Below are 19,306 nucleotides of genomic sequence, written 5' to 3' on the forward strand. Positions count from 1 at the left end.
ATGTTTTCTGTATTTATTTTTCAATGTAAATGGAGACCACAAATTTTAAGAATAAGATAAGAAAACATAGCATGTACCAAATTCTTAGTAACTGTCTGTTGAATTTTCAAGTCTGTGAACGCTAGTGATCCGAGTCTAGCATGGATCTTGTGCACAGTAGCCACAAACCTTCCTAATATCAAGGTGAGTGTACCTTACCACTTTAATTTCAGCTTGAAATAATAAAAAAAGATTCACTTGATTTATATATTTACATTTTTATTAGAATTCTTCAGAACTGTCAACAATTGGACAACATATCAGGAAAAAAACACATGGAACACCAACATCCTTTAAACCTGCACTGCTTCCATATTTACACATAAAGTTACTGTATATATAAAAAATATTTTCAAGGACTCACGGGCTTGGGGATATTCAAAAGACATTATTGCTACATTTCAATATTTACAAAAAAAGCCACAAAATAATTTCAAACATTAAGCCACTGCAAAGAAATACCTGATGTAAAAACAAAAAATTATAAAAATATAAACTTTCAAGAATATCCAAGACAAAACTCTCAGTGAAGTGCCCCTGAAGTACCTAGACATCTACAGTTAACAACCACTTTCCTTACTCTAATCAAAGTCAACAGAAATGCAAAGGAAATTTTCAAAGTATGGCAAACAGCGACAATCTCTTACGTTGACAACAAAACCCCAAAACCTGTTACCTTTGGAAAGGTGCGAGAGCGTAGAACTCCAGTGCAAATGGTTACTTCCAGATAAATGGCCACAGTTCTCTAAATGACACCTAAGGGACCTAGGCGGGGGAAACCGTGAAGGCAGCATAGCTGGAATCTTGCAAGACAACACACAAACCCTGCCATGTACCACACGGACCTCTTGAAGCTGGGCAGCAATGAAAAAGGCAGACTCTAAGAATAACATCCAGGCTACAACCTGAAGGGTAAAATTTAAATACGTTTCAGTGGGAGAGTAGCATTAAGAAGATCTAAGGGACAAGTACAGTATGCTGAGTATAAATAATGGAGTGCCTTAAGTGACGGTGGGCTGACATAAATAGGTACTTAAGCGCTCGGCCTCCTATATGCCTCTATGCAAGCTTTTGGTCAGCTTTTCGGGGCGGCCAGGTGAAGGGAATGAAGAGCAGCATGGACGACGAAAGCCAAGCGAGTTCTTGGGTACTGAAGGACCGTCTTGGGCTCAGGGCAAGAACACCCCCCAAAAGATGTGTCTACAAGCACATGTGCGTGCGCACACATACAGTATATAGGTACTGGCCTGGCGTCCAGGACATGTCTGCAAAGAGGCTGAATCTAAATTTCTAAATTTTCTTTCCTGCTACAGAAGCATCCAAACTAAGACAGCACTGTTTTCTCACTCCTACTGGAGTCATGCAGTAAATCGTTTCAAATGGCATCGAATCTATTGAGCACAATGCCATTCTGAAGCTATAGGCTTGTTCTGGAGAATCTATACAGCAAGTTCATCGGCTACAAAAGGAGATTTTTGTTAAGATTGTGCTTGACAATTACGTTTATTCTTTAAAAAAAACCAAGAACCAAAAACCACAGCACTGCGTCCGTCAAACTTGCCTGGCTCTCTATTCCTACATACAGCAGACCTGACTGAGCCAGAGTTGTCTCCAGAAATGACACCTTGTGGGTTTTCCTCCCTCAGGCATATGAACATGTACAATTGCAGGATGAATATATACAAACGCGGAAGGGGAGGCCTCTCTCCGGCGCGGCTCCCTAACGGCAAAGCCCGCTGAGAAAGCAGGTCAGTAGCGCAAAGGCTCACGCTCAGCAGCAAGCCTTCATTCAGGCTCAGGGAGCGTTTTCATGGCCTACGTCTCATTCCCAGCACAAAATAGTAGATTTCTTAAGCCCAGATATTCATCGACTTCTGACCTTTGTCCCAATAATGTTCTACTTTCCACATCAAGGGCTTAGGTCCCAGCTTCTAATCTTGCGGAGCCATCATGTCATTACGGACAGTTACGAGCGCCGAAGGTGACTACTGCCATTTATTCAAATAAGCTATCAACCATCCTTTCCGAACAGAAATGAGACAAGGCTCAGAAAGGACCCAAGGTGTCTCAAGGCCATCCACCCGCCCTTTCTCCAACTCAGAACTGTCTTTGTTACCGGGAGCTACTGTGCTATTGGGAGTATATGCAGTTTGAACCCTGGCCTGGCAAGGGGATGGGGGCTGATGACAAAAATCACCGGCCATGAAAGTGTGCTCATAAAGACGGGATTACAGAGGGGTGTCCATTATCCGGGAGCAGGATGCAAGTCGAACAGAACAGTCATAGGACCCAGAGGAACGGGGACCTCTGCGTTGGGGAGATCCCAGACATGCGGTCCACTTCAGGCGTCCTCGTGGACAAGCAGAGGCTGGGTGGACGAAGTGCTGCTGCCCACGGAGTTGATCCGCACCGAGTGGTCCACCACGATGTTCTCTTGGTTGGGGCTCCAGTTGGCTAAGTTGGAATAAATCTGAGGAAAACAAGTCCACAGTCAATACACTAATCCCCACATCAAACACTGTGATGAAGGGGCATCAGAGTTGCAAAGAACTGAGGAAGACTCTTAAACAGAGAGAGTTTAAAGACTTTTGCAACCCAAAACTAAATCATATTGACAAAAGGAAATGCCAGTTTGTTTACCCCGCCTTTTCCCCAAGGCATGATGATGTAGGAAGGGATGGCAAAAAATGTGCTTTTCTGCTGGGATACTTCTAGAACAGGCACTACCTAACCTATTTAAAAGGTTAACAAATCTAGACAGCTAACTATAACCCAACAACCGATATAATTTACTGAGAAGTCAGTGGCCCTTCCATGGGTCTTCCATTGAGAATCAAGCACATGGGTGGAAAATGCCGTTTAATTTGAAATACGCTTTGACACCCAGAAGAACAAGCTTTAACCCCAAAATACCAGTGGTGTATGCTTAGAAAAGGCAAGATAGCTCCAAGCACACAATCCAGAAAAAAAGCAATGTAAAAAATCTGAGTCAAAGTAAGGATCAATACCTTACTTAAAAGAAGAAATAATAGACTCGGGCTTTGAATTCCTCCCTCCCCAGATCACTGGGAGAGATCTCCCAACTTCAAACAACTCTTCATTCTGTACGGCTTGTGGGCATGACAGCTCGCTGCCATTTTCTGGTCATGCTTGTTTGAGCAGAAGGTTATTCCACTGTGGTAACAAGCTGTCTTTTCTATGCTTTTATTCTAGTTCACACCACCCAACCCTCCAAAGGCTGAATGGCCTTGGCACATGAAAGAGAGCCCATGCAGACTCCATGACCAGCATTGGGGGGGGGGGGGGGGGGGGGGCCTGGCAAATCCTTATTTATGGAAGCTTCTACTTCCACACTTCTGAGTGCAAAGTGCTCTACTCTCTCTTCCCCTCATCTCATATCCTTCTCTGGCTCAGAGCAGGGGTGTTGGGCAGAAAGTACTTGTTTCCTTTGCTTTACTTTCCCACCCAAAGTCCAATTTACAGCCTAAGCCAAGGAGAGAAAGGGTGGGAAGAGTCATCCTCGCCCCCAGAGCCTGAGAAGGACGACACACCTGAGAATGGAGGGAGATCGCAGGCATGCTCAGAGGGTACTCACATGGTTGCTGCTGTCTGAAATCTGCTTCTCAATCAGCTGAACAATCTGCTTGAATGTCGGCCTTTTGAGGGGATCAGCATCCCAGCAAGTCTTCATGATGTCATACCTGTAAACGAGGGCCATTTCCCATCACTCCTCAATGCCCTTCGCCTGTCTTCAGGTGTATGCCATACAATTATTTCAAAAATAATTCCAGGGCTAGGCAACTGGACACAATGAATGGCGTACTCTATGTAAGAAACACTGCCAAGACTTTCTGTGTATTTGGTGACAAGAGATGGTGAAAATTAAGCTACAGAAATGACATTTGACCAGGGTGCCCTAAACAGGAACCAAGTGACATTTCAAACTGGTCTACTTGAAAACCCTCAACATCTGGGTTTCTGTCTTTAAAACGAAAAATAAAAGGGGAAATAATCTTGTCGTGGCCCTTACATCTCAGCAGGTGCATGCTCAGGACTCAGCATTCGGAAACCCTCCTTGATCATCTTGTAGAACTTAGAATCGACCGGCATTCCAGGGTAGGGGCTGCTGCCTGGGGCACAAACGGTTTGCAAATCAGAGCTAATCATAAGAAAGCAGGACACTGATAAAAACCTTAAGAAGCTGCTCTGAGCCTATGAAGGTGCCTTTGGCAAGGATCATCTTACCTAAAGAGAACAGCTCCCACAGAAAAATCCCATAGGACCAAACATCACTTTCGAATGTGTACACACAGTTGAAAATGCTTTCAGGTGCCATCCACTTCACAGGCAGCCGAGCCTGTAATGGAAGCACGACAGATTCAGCAGTGGTAATTAAGAAATTCCAAAAAACCGAGTAGAAAATATTCCCATAGACGATGCTCCTGTGAGAGCTGAGGGTGAGAACTTGACTGCCCTCTCACAAAAGCCTTTTATCTATATGACTTCAGATGAACCCAACTACCTCCGAAATAGGTGGCTCACAAGTACACCATCCCTACTTTCAAGATGGGGATACTGAGTCACTACAGCATGGTGGTTAAGAGCACAGGCATCAGAGACTGACAGACATGGGTTCTAATCCTGACTCAGCCACTGGCCTTGAGTGACAAAGACTTGTTAGTTACCACTGGTTATGTTTTCCTTGTTCCCTTAGTAGAAGCACGGCCGCCCATAACAAGGATTACACTTCCCAGCTCCTTTGCAGCGAGGTGCAGTCATGCGACTCAGTTTGGGCCATAAGTTATAAGTGTTGTATGGAAGCTTTAGGAAAACCTCCTTAAAATACAGTTGGCATGTGCCTTTGTGCCCTTCCCTCCTGGCCTCTCCTCCACCTGCTGGATGCGGTGTGTCTGGCTAGTAGTGACCATCCTAGGCCATAAAGATTAGGGCTACTCCAGGGACAGTAAAAAATGGAAAGGGGAAATATTTGGCCCCTGAGTACTTTATGGAGCCTCTTGACAGGCCTGGACTGCTACTCCTAGACTTCTTTTTCTTTTCTTTTGGGTTTTCTTTAATATGCAACAGAAACTATCCCTAACTAATGCATTGGGCAAGTCATTTAAATATCTGTAACTAAGCCTCTGTATCTTCTTCTGTAAAACAAATATTTCAAATTTCAAGAGTTGTTTTGTGCAGTGATATGGGCCAGCATGCTTAGCACGGTCCTGCCTGACTCACTAACAGCTGAGAAATGGTCTAGCATAAGCAAGCACTCAGTAAATAGCAGTGGTTTATGATGATTATGACTATTCCAAGGAGGTGAGTGGCAGATTCAGGGCTGAAATTCAACAGCTGAATTTCACATCCTGAACCCTTTCTGCTAAAACCGAGCCAAACTTTCTGTGACTATTCCTCTTAAAGACGTTCTGGATTCCTGAATCTTAATCTACCATAGAAAACTCAGTCAATCCTGCTCTTAATCCAATTAGGACTGGACACTAAGGCCACAAATTTTTATAGTCTTTAAGTTATTTTAGTCCATAGGGAAAAAAAAATTCTTCCAATATTCCCCTTGCCTCTGAGATTTTGTGCTAAAGCTCCTACAGGGGATCTTAACCTGGTATCTACAGGTACCTTGAATTCAGGTGCCTGTGAACTTGGAAGGGAAGAGATTATATTCTTGTTCACACTAACTTCTAAGTGAAGTGTATTATTTCCTTAAATTACGAATGAAGGCAATAAAGCACAGTAGTCTGGGCAGTACCTGTGACTTTGTCACTGATAGTAATCACGGATATCTTATAGTACACTGTTTACATTCATCTGAAATTACAGCAGTATTTAGACCCACAGCTAGAACATGTTATTCTGTGTAACACAGCACATGTATTGTCACATCACAAATTTACTTTTTAATATTTTGATAACTGTATTTCAATTTAACTGCTTTTCTTGTTTATCCTACTGTTCTGACAAAAGACCCATAGGATTTGCCAGTCTAAGAAAGGGACCCTGGCACAAAAATGACTAAGAATCCATGAAAAATAGAAGGACTTACAGGGAAACTCACACAACAAGGAGATCTCAGATGACTACGATGTAATTTTGGGGTGGTAACATGCTATGTGAGTTTCCTTGCTTTTAACTTGTCCGTAAATTTTCCTTACTCAGTAGCCTGGTGAAAGTGACACTTGTGATTGGTCAGTTCACCTGACCTGAGCTGGAGTCCACAAAGGGAAGCTGGTGGGAACTAACCCACCCTTGTGAATTCCAACTAAAGTCACTAACCAAGAACAAGCAATAAGGCGCTGCAGCATCACCACTGTCATGATTATTTATATTTCAAATGAGACAGCTATGAAAAATAGTCAAAATAATAAGTGCCATGTAAGTATTAGCCACAAGGCGCCTGGCTCTATGCTCAGCACTTTATATATATTAATTTAATTAATCCTCATTATAACTTTATGAGGCAGCTGACAGTATTATTCCCAAGAGGAGAAAAACCAACTTTCCTAAGTGTTGGATAATTCTTGCCAAATATTTCACAGCCACTAAATGATGGAGCCAGATTCGAACTCAGAGAGACCGGGTCCAGAAGCCACTACTGTCTTCCTTTCCTCCTTTTGTCACTATTCAGGGGCCTAGATAAAGAGCCACCTTACAGCCTTCCTTCCTGCAGCGCACCAGGGTGGGGAGAACTTGCTTCTATTAACACTTCTAATGATGCAAGGAGATTGATTAGAAATGCATTCTTTGGTCCTGGCCTGGTAGCTCAGTTGGTTAGAGCATCATCCCGATACCCCAAGGTTATGGTTTGTCCCCAGCCAGGGCACGTACAAGAGCAACCAATGAATCATACATAAGTGGAACAACAAATCGATGTCTCTCTCTCTCTCTCCCCCTTCCTCTTTCTCTAAAATCAATCAATAAAATTTTTTTAAATATACAGGCTTTGATCAGGAGGTAAACCTGGCACTGTTTCTACAAACCCAAATCAGATATAGCCAATCCACAGAGATGCCATAGTGATGAAGGAGAAAATGTTTCCTCATCATAAGGGACACGTATAGCTACCTCCAGGAACGGATCTGAACTACAGAAATGGGCCTAGAAAAATGTAAAAGAATATAGATACAGGGCTACATGCCTTCCCTACTCACGGGACGCTGCTCTGGAAATCATGGACTCTGGTTTCAGCTTCTACCACCCTGTGTCATCTCAGACAAACATCACTGAAATATACTGCAGCTCTTAAAATGGGAAGACACTGCGTTCTAATGCCAAGGGCTTATGATACAATGAAAACTAGCAATGAAATAAAGCACTTTGAAATAAAATCACTATGTTCTCTAAACCAATTATAACTTATGAACCTATTTAATAAGCTCTCTATTGATTGTCAGCTCCAACATTCTCTGAACCAAATTCTGCACATTACCTTCGATTTTAATCTTTTTCACATGGCATGTCAATCTCAAAATAAAATTCTCCTGCTGTGACCTTCAGGTCCACAGTTGTTTCACTAGAGCAAAATCGAGTTCATTGCTATTCTCAGGCTATAATGGAAATTAAGGCTATTTCTGTTTCCTTCACATGCCCCATAATTACACAATTAGAATTAGGAATTCTATTATCAGAATGTTGGTTGTACTGTTCAGCATACCATGCAAATTTTGCTGAAGTACACTTAATGTGACGGCAAAATGCATGATATCTCAAAGGTAGGATTTGCATTATGAAAACCATAGGAAACAATTCTTAGAAAAACTTGAAACTAAAATCCTTCACTGGCCTGTCAAGCAGAGAGTGGGTACTCACGTTTCCTTTGACCACATAATTAGAATCGTTCTTGATGTCTCTGGCTAGACCAAAATCGCAAATCTTTGTGATTCGACCGTGAGTAAGGAGGATATTTCTGGCTGCCAAGTCTCTGTGAATACACTATCAGGAGAGAGGGGGAAATTTATTTTAAACTTTTAAAAGTGAAAACTATGTTTAATACTATAGTGCTGCTTATGTTGTATAAATCGGATACTTCTGCTTTACATTTAAACTATTCGGTGCACCAAAAATAAGTATCTAAATTATGCCTTGAATGGTGCTCAAAATTTGTGTTTCACATCGTTAGGATCTTAATTACTATAATCACTTTCCAAAACCAACTTGAATAAACGCTTTCTTGGGACTGCTTTCATTCACAGGAAAATACATTAAATAGTCGTATCACATTTTTTACACTGAAAACTCAATTTTGCATGCTTCTCTGTGAATGTCCTTATACAGAGTTTCTAAAATGTCTATGCAACTTCATCTTGACATCTCCCAAGGACACAGGGAAGAGGCTCTTTATTTCAGCTACCCTATATCCTCTTTGAGTTTGGTAATTGTTTGGAAATGTCACCAATGACACATAAGAGTCAGATCTGTGACCTTATCCTATTCTGCTCATCCCACTTCCTAGGGAATTCCTCTCGCCCTTCCAGGGAGCATGTTCCTGTTTTGGCTCCATCACTCTCTTCCCATACCCATCCTTTCCCCCAATGTTTATTATTCTCTCTGATACCTTATTTCCCCAACACTTTAGAAACCAGACATGCAATATTAGTAGTCTACCTTCAATAAAACCCAAGCTTTGCAGCTCTATGAGGTACCCCCAGTACCCCTTCCTTTTAGTGATACAATTATCTACTTTCTAACATTAACTTCTATATCCTAAAAGCCAAAGGTTTAAATGAATTCATTGCATATAAAAATAATTCATAGAAAGTTCATTTAGACAGAATTGCACGTTAAAGCTTATGAGAGCAGGAATTTCTAAAGAGACAGCAGTTGGAACATGAAGAAACTAAATTTCCTCTGCTTTTGGTTACCACACTTCAAAATGACACTCTGCATTCTAACTATGGCTCTAACTATGTTTCATTCTGGGGGAAAAAAAGAAAAGAAAAAAAAAAAGACTTCTGAAAATCACTCCCACTTACATTCTTGGAGGCCAGGAAGGCCATGCCCTTCGCCACCTGGTAAGAAAAGCTCAGCAAGTCTTCCAAGTCCAGGGCCAACTCATCATCTTCCATGATGGCAGGCGTCACATCTCTTTCTATGTATGAGCCTGCTGAGAGAAGGATTTTCTTAGCAATTAAACCTTACAGGCGAGGAAACACGAGACAGTGACAACAGTCACACCAAAGGTAATGAACGAATGAATGGATATGAACTTGTAGGTCAATGACCTCCCCAGTGTTGAGAACAGGTAGCTGCTGATTCACAAAGTAATATTCACAATTCTGGGCTATGTTACAAAATCATTAGGGGAGAAGAATGGGGGATGAATACAAAAATCTCATATTTTGATATGCAAAATATACATCTGATATATCCCAATCTGCAAAATACATATTTATATGCATATATTTTCATAGATGCAATAAGATGCTCAGATATAATAACCCATCCTCTGACCCTAAACACCCCCTTGCAACCCTTAAATGCCATTGGCCACTACTGGCATTGCCATTGGACCCTACAGTAAAGGAGACTTGTCACTACCAGGAATGGTGTTATATTCCATAGTGGTCTGAGAAATCCTCTGTAAATGAAGTTGATTTCATTCTTGAAGGGTACCCACCTATTCTCGCTGATCTCCTTTTGTCTGCCTTAGTTGGTACAACATAGGAAACTCCGGGTTTCATGTCCATGTACTCATTAGTACTATCACTACTGGGAGAGATAAAACATCCATCAAATCATGACTGAATAAAATGGGAAACGGGGGGAGCACCGATGGGGTAGGTTCTATCTCCCCATCCCTTTTTACATAATAGGTTTATTTTATTCAAAGAAAACTTTGCCAAGTTTGAATGAAGAAAATCTTGTTCAGTAAGAGATGAATTTTTAACATTCAACATTAGGGTCCAATCCCCAGGAATTAGATGGCTTTTTCTGTGTTCAATCATAGACAGTACTCGGTTTAGAAATTTCCCATCCCTTGACACCAGAGATTTAATGGGAAACAGAGCCAAAAAGCATCATCCCACATTACTTCAAACTCTCTAAATTAGCCCCAAGAGACAAGATGAAAGAGACAAAGAACCAGAGTTTATGAGATGTATTATGGGGGAGAAGACAGAGATCATTAACATATAGCGACTGATGGGAGAAGATTTAAAAACACCAAGTTTGGTTCAGATAAACACCAATAATTTGGATGATTTTCTGAACCATCTGGACCTCTTGAATCTGCAACATTTGGCTGGAGAGTCTTCAAGATTTCTAGTACTTCCTGCTTGTGATTAGCATAGAAACACCATGACAACTATCTCCTTCAGAGTGTGCGGATGGTTCCAGTCCCATATGGGATCCCAAAGCACAAAGAACACCACACAGGACTGAACAATTTAGGCCATTATTTCAAAAAGTTAAAAACCATATATGGGACCAAGGCTTTAGAAATAAGACAAATTAGCTCATTTATTCCTATAAAGAGCACATGCTCTGGAGGAACGAACAAAAAGTGTTTGGCATTGTGTTTTAATACCAATTGACAGTACTCAAGTTTACAGGATTAGAAAAAATTTAAAGCTTCACCTGGGATTTAAAATGTTAGCCAGAGGTACAGAAAAGGGCTTTAAGAGGTGACTGCCCATCAATAACATTTACTGTGGTCTCCGTAAGGGCCTGGAGTTAAGAGGTTAGGAGACAACTTGCCATCTCAAAACGCAGGGGAGAAACCCACCACGCAACTGCAGAAATATAAAGAATAAGGGGTTGGGCATGAGAAGTATGATTTCTGTGGGGCTGAGAGAATCTAGGAAGCCTTCTTTAGCGGCAGATCTTAATAACGGTTGGGGAAAAGAGGCAGGCATGGCAGAGAGGTTTTCTATTCTGCTTGTAAACTGCACTAATTCTCTTTAAAGGAACTTGAAGCTCTTTACACATCATTTAAATTCAGAATGCTATCAGTGATGAAAGAGATGAAAATAAGGTACAGAATTTCTTTAAATGTGCCTTTTTATAGCATAATGAGTTTTTTAAAAAGGGTAAGGTATATAGAAATAATTTAGAGGTAGATGGCGAGAAACCGACATGCAGTTATGTTCACAGCTCTCTGACGTTCTGTTAAAGGTTTTAAAGGAATTTACTGTGACAACTTGACAAGCTTGCAGATTTTCCCGTAAACAGTGTCTCATTGTAAAGATGCACACAGTACCAAGCTCCATAGGATAAATGGAATGACACACCGGAGCAGAGCCATGATAAGAGAAACAGGTATCGAGTTCATGCAGTTGAACAGAACAAACGCTTAGGGAAAACTAAGGATGCATTAAAAAAATACATTGGCAAAAATCGACGTTTCACACTACCTGAATCTTTAAAACACAATTTGAACTCTGTAAACTGTTAATCACATTTAAATGATTTAATAATCTGATTTTGCACCTCAAAGTATCTCAGTTCATTTTTTTAAAAGAATCAGCCTTGATTGCAAACCCTCATGACCCCAGAACTGCCTGTCAACAGCTGACTGTTTATGTAAATCAGCCTTACCACGAAGACTCCTTTGAATGCAGAAGGTTCTTATAAAGGGCGGCTTCTGCCTGATCTTCCTGCTTTGAGCAAATAAATGAATCGCGTTTTCTCCTCAAAAAATTCAAAAGATCACCATAGCAACAATATTCTGTAATGACCAGGGTGGGCCCTACAAGCATACAAGAGAAGGGTAGAAAGAGTTGGCATCTATAAACAAACCCTGCCTCCCATAAATACCCATAGGTGATCCAGGCCAGCAACAATCCGTTTCAATGGATAAGCCTACTGAGCAGTAACACAATCCTAGCTGTAAACACTGCCTATCAAAACGCAGCGTCATGTGGATAAAACTAAACAAGTGAGCCCCCTTTTACCTAAATTTGTGAGTGGTTAGGGGGCCCCGTGTGACTTCTGGTTATGTTGTTATCAGACTTCCTAGAAGAACCCTTGGATTCACTGCTGCTTACATACAGTGGGGCTCACACCCTCCTGATAACATTCGTATGGAAATGATGGCACACACTGCCGCAAAATAGGGAAACCAACCACGCGGAAAAGCCGGCTGAGTCTGTGTTCTGAGCACTACTAAGTTGAACACTTTCTTGGTGTTATGAATGGCTCAAACTGCAGCTATGAAGTTAACAGGCAACTAATTAACTTGGGCAGAAATGTCTCATGAACTATTCATGATGTGGTGAAGCAACGTTTATGGGGACTGTTTTAAGAGATTATATAAAGTTGTCAACTTGACCGTGGAGCTCTCAACAGTTCCTTTCACACGGCTTTGTTCCTTTCGACCAAAATGAAACCTGTGATGGGAGGCTCAACTGATGCTTCAGAATTGGAAATTTTATTTTTAACAAAAGTGAACTGTTTGCCTCATTTGGTGTATATTTGAGAGCTGGTAGGCTTAAAGGCCTATTTTTAATTAGGGTATGGAAATGAATATTAACCCTTTAGCAACCAAATAGGATCCAGCAAAATGGAAATCGTGCAAGATAAAAAGAAAAGCTTTCTGGATGAGATGAGACATTCTCGAGATGTTCACGAGGTCAATGTTATTGATGAGACACACAGAACAGTAACTAAGGTATATCCTGGGCTTTCCCATCCCATGATGATAAAACTAAAATATACATTCTTCAGAACAATAATTAGGAGCAGAGGATTTAGCGAGAAGTAATAATCTGGGTAAAAATCTTGCAAGGAACTTATAATCAAGCACTGTCAAAAGCATATCAAAAGTTCCCCATTCTGATCATTGGACAGATAATCAAAGGCCAGCTGGCGATGGCCTTACCTCCAATGGTGCAGGCTCCGAGAAGATTCACAATATTCATGTGGTTACCGAGGTAACTCAAGACTTTGAGTTCGGACATTAGGGCTTCTCGTTCGGTTAAATGGGCGCTTGCTAAAGTGAGAAACATTTTATTTTAGCAAAAAAAAAATTGTCTTTGGCAAACCAATGCTGAGCACATGCAGTATCCCAAAGAAACTTACGTTTGAGCATCTTCACAGCAACAGTCATGGCTGCATCCGACTTAATTAAGCCGTAAGCTGTGGCCTCGACAACTTTCCCGAAGGCGCCAGCCCCCAAGGTTTTCCCTGCAGGAAGGACGACACAGTAAGTGGTGGTAGTGGGACCAAAGGACCATTTGTGTCATTTTATTTATTTATTTTTAATGTTTTTATTGATTTTAGAGACAGAGGAAGGGAGAGGGATAGAGTGATACAAACATCGATGGAAGGGACAAACATTGATCAGTTGGGGATCAACCCTGCAACCGAGCATGTGCCCTGCCTGGAAACTGAGCCGGTGACCTCTTGGTTCATGGGTCAATGCTCAACCACTGAGCCATGCCGGCAAGGCCCATTTGTGTAATTTTAACATCAACAAAGGAATTAAGGACAATATTTGTCTAGACACATTTCCCTCTAATGTGCTTTATGCCAAAACTATCAAAGATGGTGACATTTCACAGAAAATACTTATTGTTGCAGGTGGAATAAAATACAGGAAGCTATTGGGGTTCCCTAAAGTCATTGTTATGTATACACAAAAAGGTTCCTTGGAAAGCCCCCTGTTTCATACTGACCAAAACTCAGCCTGTTTCTGGGAAACTCCCATTTGTGATCATAAGGAAGTTGCGTTGGGTCTATGTAAACATAATTGTTTCCATTTATCTCCTCAACAACCTTCCACTGCACTTCATACATGGGTTTCTGGTGGGCAGGAGAATGGAAAAGATTAATATTAATCTTTTAATGATCAAGGTTTCCATCATTAGAGTGCTCAAGGCGGAGAGCAGATAAATGGTTACCTGTAAGTATTTGTAGGTAAGAATCATCACGATAATGCACATCAGGCCGGCGGCAATCACAAAACCGATCAGCAAAGGTGTAAACAGGGTGTGGGAATGGATTTCTTCTAAAATGAAAGAGGAACATGGAATCATAACCTCTCAGCACAACTGGGTCTTCACCACAACCATGTACCCCAAACCACCCACCTCCCACCTCCCAGCCCATGGCAGAATTCAAAGCCATGCACCTCTCAGCTGCTCGCCTTGGTTAGTATCTTACTCTTGTTATTTGAAGGAATCTTTTTAAACAACTTTGAACCAGAGACTGTGGAAGAGAGCTTAAGGTTTCTACAGCACAAAAATTTTATGCCACTGGTCAATGAAAAGCAACATCTGAATGAACTTTGTACTTCAACCAAATTTCCTCCTTTGACAACTTTTAAGAAATTTCCTTTATGTGTGATTTCTATTTTCTTCTTTATGCTTTACTGCATTTTCCAAATTTTCTACATTGAGCAGAAATCTTCCACAACTGAGAAAAACATTTTTAAAGTGTTCTTTTTATTGCCCTGTCTGAAAAAAATCTATGATGAAGAGCAATGTAAGAATTCTTCCCCTCATTACTCAAAAACTGAAAATACAACATTTTTGGCACCCATCTTTGCCAACTCAGGAAAACAAAAACTGTGCCCAAAGAATGTAGGTGCTCAGTTTCTTTGTCTTCTAATGTCATACCAATTCATCAATGTGTCCACAAGGATCATTTAACTTCTGTTAGGAGAGCTAGTCACTCATGAATCACATTTTAAAGATGTTAAAGAAACAGCTCACTAACATGACTTCATAAAAGGCAGCATTAACTTTCTGATATAGTATCTGGCAATGTGTTAAAATAACTGATTTTAAATGGAATTTAAATTTTTAAATTGCCCTACTTCTGTTTCTGTTTGGATATAAGGTAAATATAGCCCTCCATTTTCCCTCTCTACCCATTTTTAATAAAAACAATTGGAAATATACAATGCATTATATACACACACGTGCATACATACATGTTCACACACATGTGTAAAATACATATAGTACATGGTTAAAATTACTACATACATTTTATTAACAGACTAGAACAGAATGAAACAGTGAGTTTGACGACAGTACAGTGCAATGCAGATATTACCAGAAATGACATGGCCAATGATGGAATGGACTTAAAATCATGATTCATATGGTAGCAGAGCCTAAACATCCCCTTAAATTGGATTAAAAAGAAATATACCTTTGCTGTTACCTTTAAATGCAAAGTTAAAAAAGGCAGAACTCTTGCCCACATCGTTGTAAGCCCTGCACTCGACCGTGCCGTTGAGCTTGAGTGCACTGTCACCGATGGAACTCTGAACCATTAGCTTGCCAAACGGTGACACAGAGGAGTTTTGAATCTGCACACTCACCGGCCCAACGGGAACAGAACACCTGGGGGGACACAAACAGCAGCCCGGACTTACTCCATGAAAATCCACACTCAAACACCCCGGGTCTGGCATTCTTTTCTAAGTTAGGGTTCATAATTGGAAATTTCCTTTTACAACCAGGAGTGTCTGCAACGAATGAGCACTCCCATGGCTCAGGGAGTGAGGAAAGCCCGTGGGAGAGAAGTCGGGGGGAGACTATGGAGTGAGGGGCAGGTTGGAGTCCCGACCCAAATGCCTCTTCCGTTGCCTTCTGACAAGCAACTTCAAAATCTACAAGACTCAGTTCCTGCAGCTGTAAAATGGGATGATAAGACCCAACTTGGAGAGTTAAACAGAAATGACTTAAATATCCTTAAATAAACTATAGTAAAATGGTGTATGCGGGGTTGAAAAGGAAAAGCATGGGGGAAGAAAGCACTGCCTCAAATAGGATGACCACAGGTAACCCCCAAAGCTCCTGCAGGGAGGACCCCATGACTGGAGGGTCTATGCAGGGAGGTACAGGTGGTCCCGCCAGGCTGCACTCCAGGTGGCGAATGTGGAGCCAGACCCTGAGGACTCTGTTTAAATGACCCCTCCCCACCCCGCCCCCACATGCCTAGCAGTTTTCCCTCCTTACCTTGCCTTATTTTCCCCCTCAGCACTTACCATCTGCCTATGTTAGTTTTTTCATCCTTTGTTCATCTCCACCCATCAGAGCAAGAGCTCACAAAGCTGGGACACGGGTGTCTTGTTCACTAGACCCGTACCCGGCACACAGCTGGCGCCCAATGAGCATTTGCTATAATTACTGGGGCTGCTTCTGCTGTGGGCAGACTTTCCAGGGGTCTTGAACCAGCCCTATTATTCCCCCAAGAAAATATTCCACTCAAATTCAGCTGAAAACCACAATCCTATGTAACCTCTTCCCACTTGTAATAAAAAGGTCTATTCAATGAAAAATAAAATTTCTACTAATACCCTGACTATTCGATTGTGATGTTACACGGGGCTTTTAAAGCCTGAGCACAAAATACCATTCGATGGATAAAAACAGCAACATTTTCATCTTCAGGTAATGAGAAAGGACGATTTAAGGCTTAAGTGTGGCTTCTCAGGGAGAGGAAGCACAAAGCCAGATGTGCTCTGCTCAGGGGCTGGGCACCTAATCACCGAGAAAACGGTTTAGAACACGGAGCTGACAAACGCCATACGCACGTTGTAACTGTGCGATCATTACTTTTTGGTAACTTGGCAATTAACTTCTGAGGTAATTTTTTTCATAACTACAGCCACATTTCCCACACGTTACCTCCTGTGTATAGAATGGAAATCTAATTACTCTGTCCTGGAAAATTGCTTTATCTACCTGCGGGCTGGAAATTGCATGATAAATCCAAAAAGATAACCACCAAAATAGAGAAGTCATTCAGTAATCATTTTCCAGCAAACAAAATTAATGTCTCCCAAGAAAAATATAGCAATTATGCCATCTCAAAAGCCACATGGACAGAGAAAAAAACAATCACTGAAACAAAGCTTTTGGGCGGGAAAAAAAAAATCTGAAACATAATTGAAATTCAGCAGAACTGCAGCCCTTCCCTGCTGCATGCTAAATGGTAACCAAAACAGTCATCTCACCTCTGCTCGGTTCCTGGACAGAAGTACCACTCTATCGTGGGCTCCGGGAAGCCTGCTGCTATACACTGGAGCATGCCATTCGTGAGTCTCTCGTGAGTCAAGATTTCTGGTTTTGCTGCAGGAAAAGAGAAGCAGCCATATGTCAGACGGCTGGAGGCCATCACTGAGGTCCACTCCACTCTCAGAATCCTTAGAACCTTCTTGAGGCTGAAGAAGGCCTTGAGGGAACATGTTATTCAAGGGGCGAATCTGAACCGGTGAGTGGAAGGTACAGGGAGGGGGATGTGAGGGTCAGGCCACCCTGCAGATGTGGGGGTCACCGCGAACTCCCTGTTCTGGGGATGGCTGAGCAGAGCACAGGAAAGCCTGGCAGGTTTTCTGTTTCCAGGGAGTGGGAATCCGAAAGACCGCTTCTCATTACTAACACTCCAAATTATTTTAACGGTTAAAATTCTGTTGAAAGGATTCCTGGCATCAGGATTTCAAGTTACTCTGGGGACTGGAATAGATGAAATACAGGAAAAGCGAAGGCCCCCTCTCTCAAGAATTTCCTCTTTTATGGGGGGGGGCGGTGAAGAGGTGGTATAGATAAATAGCTGGATCACCCTATTCACAGAAAACCCAAAACACAAGAGCAAAATACAATATGGGCTTTTAACTCCAAATTTTTATTTCAAATGCAAAATACAGACAGAAAATGAGAGGAGGAAACCAGCCACAGAGGTTTATTCATACATATATCTAAACCTGAGTACAATCACCAAAAAAGTAAATGATATCAGCAGGAATGCTTTAATTTGACATTTCTGTGTAGCTACAATAATCAACGGATATTCAATCGAGGGTGCCCTAAAGCACTGCAAATTCTTGAGATTATTTCTAAAGTAGAAGGGAACGAGCTTAGGTTCGGTAGTTCTATTACTAATATATTTGAAGCATTTTAACCCTTTGGGAATGAGTAAGCTAAACTATAAACATCTGATGGCAGGGACCCTGGATTCTTGGTGCACCATCGAGTGCCCAAGTGAGCACAGAACTTGGGAGGCCACGTGTGTGGTAGACAGACCTGCACACCAGCTCTGACACTACCAGTTCCCTGCCCTCCATCAAGTCTCCTCACATATGAAATGAGCCATTAATTATGCCATGGCAAGTGTTGCTCAATGGTTAGAGCATCAGCCGGCACACCAATGACTCTTGGGTTCGATTCCCAGTCAAGGGCACATGCCGTGGTTGCAGGTTCAGTCCCTAGCCCCAGTTTGGGCGCATGCAGGAGGCAACCAATCGATGTATCTCTTTCACATTGATGTTTTTCTCTCTCTCTCTCTCTCTCTCTCTCTCTCTCTCTCTCTCCCCTATCTCTCTTTCTCTCCCCCTCTCCCTTCCACTCACTCTAAAAAAAAATCAATGGAAAAAATATCATTGGGGAAGGATTATCAAAAAAAGGGGGGGGGCATTAATTAAATAGTACCCATTTCATAGGGATGTTGTGAGAATTAAATAAGATGGAGAACAAGAATGATTCACAGAAATGAATGAAAAACTAAGAACAATTTGCAGAAATGAAACAATTATTAATGATTCAGTTACTCTTTTCTGTTCAGAGTGCCCACCCTCCTTGGTTAATCAAGTTTGCTACCAAATAAGTTCACTATGTTTGCCACTCTAAATTTTCTCTTTCATGATCTAAAAATTGCTTCTTTAAGATAGTGTGAAATTGTGTATGTGTTTTAATCTGATAAATTGGGAATCTGACATCAATTATGTTGCAACTGATAGGAAAACTCTATGTGGTGAGAAGGAAAGACTGACAGATTAGAAGCATAGGAAGCGCATTTCCTCAAAGGTAGGTAACACTGATAAATGACATCTTTGTAGAACAACCTCTCTGCACCTCACCTCCTTGCAGGCAAAACAGCTTGGCAGGGATCAGAGTGTCCACATGCATGGCACACCCACCTGTCACTCAACCTGGCCCTGCTGATAGGCTGGCCATTTGGCTCAACACTCAAGACAGTGACACCACAAAGCAATCTCAAGGTAGGGGCATCCTTGAGAGTTTGGACCCAATGCCAGCTTTCACAAATAGAGCAAGAAAACGAGCCATCGCCTTGCGAAAGCATCCATCTGGCAAGCTTCATTTAATTATCATGGGCAACTGTGTAATCAGACTGGAAAGTAGGACACAACACACACAAAAGTGGAACTTTAGGAGAGTGCTATTGGCTGGAGACTTGCAGGTGCCATTCAGTGGGTGTCTCTGGAGTCAATTCAAGTGTTACCTCCTTTTCCAAGTCATCCTCAACTCTCCAAAGCCAAGGTGGTTGATCCCTTCTCCCTATTCCC

General features: G+C 41.8%; 1 protein-coding gene across 7 annotated transcripts in view; it reads right to left on the bottom strand.

The window, feature by feature from the left end:
* Nucleotides 1-241: 241 nt before the first annotated feature.
* Nucleotides 242-19,306, bottom strand: part of KIT (KIT proto-oncogene, receptor tyrosine kinase) — a 77,679-nt gene continuing 58,614 nt past the window's right edge. For 2 of the 7 annotated variants that reach the window (XM_016207249.2, XM_087827393.1), the window contains exons 8-21: nucleotides 16,961-17,075; nucleotides 15,160-15,341; nucleotides 13,890-13,996; nucleotides 13,665-13,791; nucleotides 13,069-13,173; nucleotides 12,869-12,979; nucleotides 11,587-11,737; nucleotides 9,668-9,756; nucleotides 9,024-9,151; nucleotides 7,861-7,983; nucleotides 4,285-4,396; nucleotides 4,070-4,169; nucleotides 3,635-3,740; nucleotides 242-2,509 (exon numbers count right to left, since the gene is read on the bottom strand). In XM_016207249.2, the coding sequence (XP_016062735.2) occupies nucleotides 2,381-2,509; nucleotides 3,635-3,740; nucleotides 4,070-4,169; nucleotides 4,285-4,396; nucleotides 7,861-7,983; nucleotides 9,024-9,151; nucleotides 9,668-9,756; nucleotides 11,587-11,737; nucleotides 12,869-12,979; nucleotides 13,069-13,173; nucleotides 13,665-13,791; nucleotides 13,890-13,996; nucleotides 15,160-15,341; nucleotides 16,961-17,075 (1,685 nt within the window). In that variant the 3' untranslated portion in view covers nucleotides 242-2,380. Of the gene's footprint in view, nucleotides 2,510-3,634; nucleotides 3,741-4,069; nucleotides 4,170-4,284; nucleotides 4,397-7,860; nucleotides 7,984-9,023; nucleotides 9,155-9,667; nucleotides 9,760-11,586; nucleotides 11,738-12,868; nucleotides 12,980-13,068; nucleotides 13,174-13,664; nucleotides 13,792-13,889; nucleotides 13,997-15,159; nucleotides 15,342-16,960; nucleotides 17,076-19,306 lie in introns of all 7 variants that reach the window. The other 5 variants (XM_016207245.2, XM_016207225.2, XM_016207237.2 and 2 more) reach the window with 3 other exon arrangements.

This window comes from Miniopterus natalensis, chromosome 1, assembly GCF_054644295.1.
Source record: "Miniopterus natalensis isolate mMinNat1 chromosome 1, mMinNat1.hap1, whole genome shotgun sequence".
Taxonomy (NCBI): Eukaryota; Metazoa; Chordata; class Mammalia; order Chiroptera; family Miniopteridae; genus Miniopterus; species Miniopterus natalensis.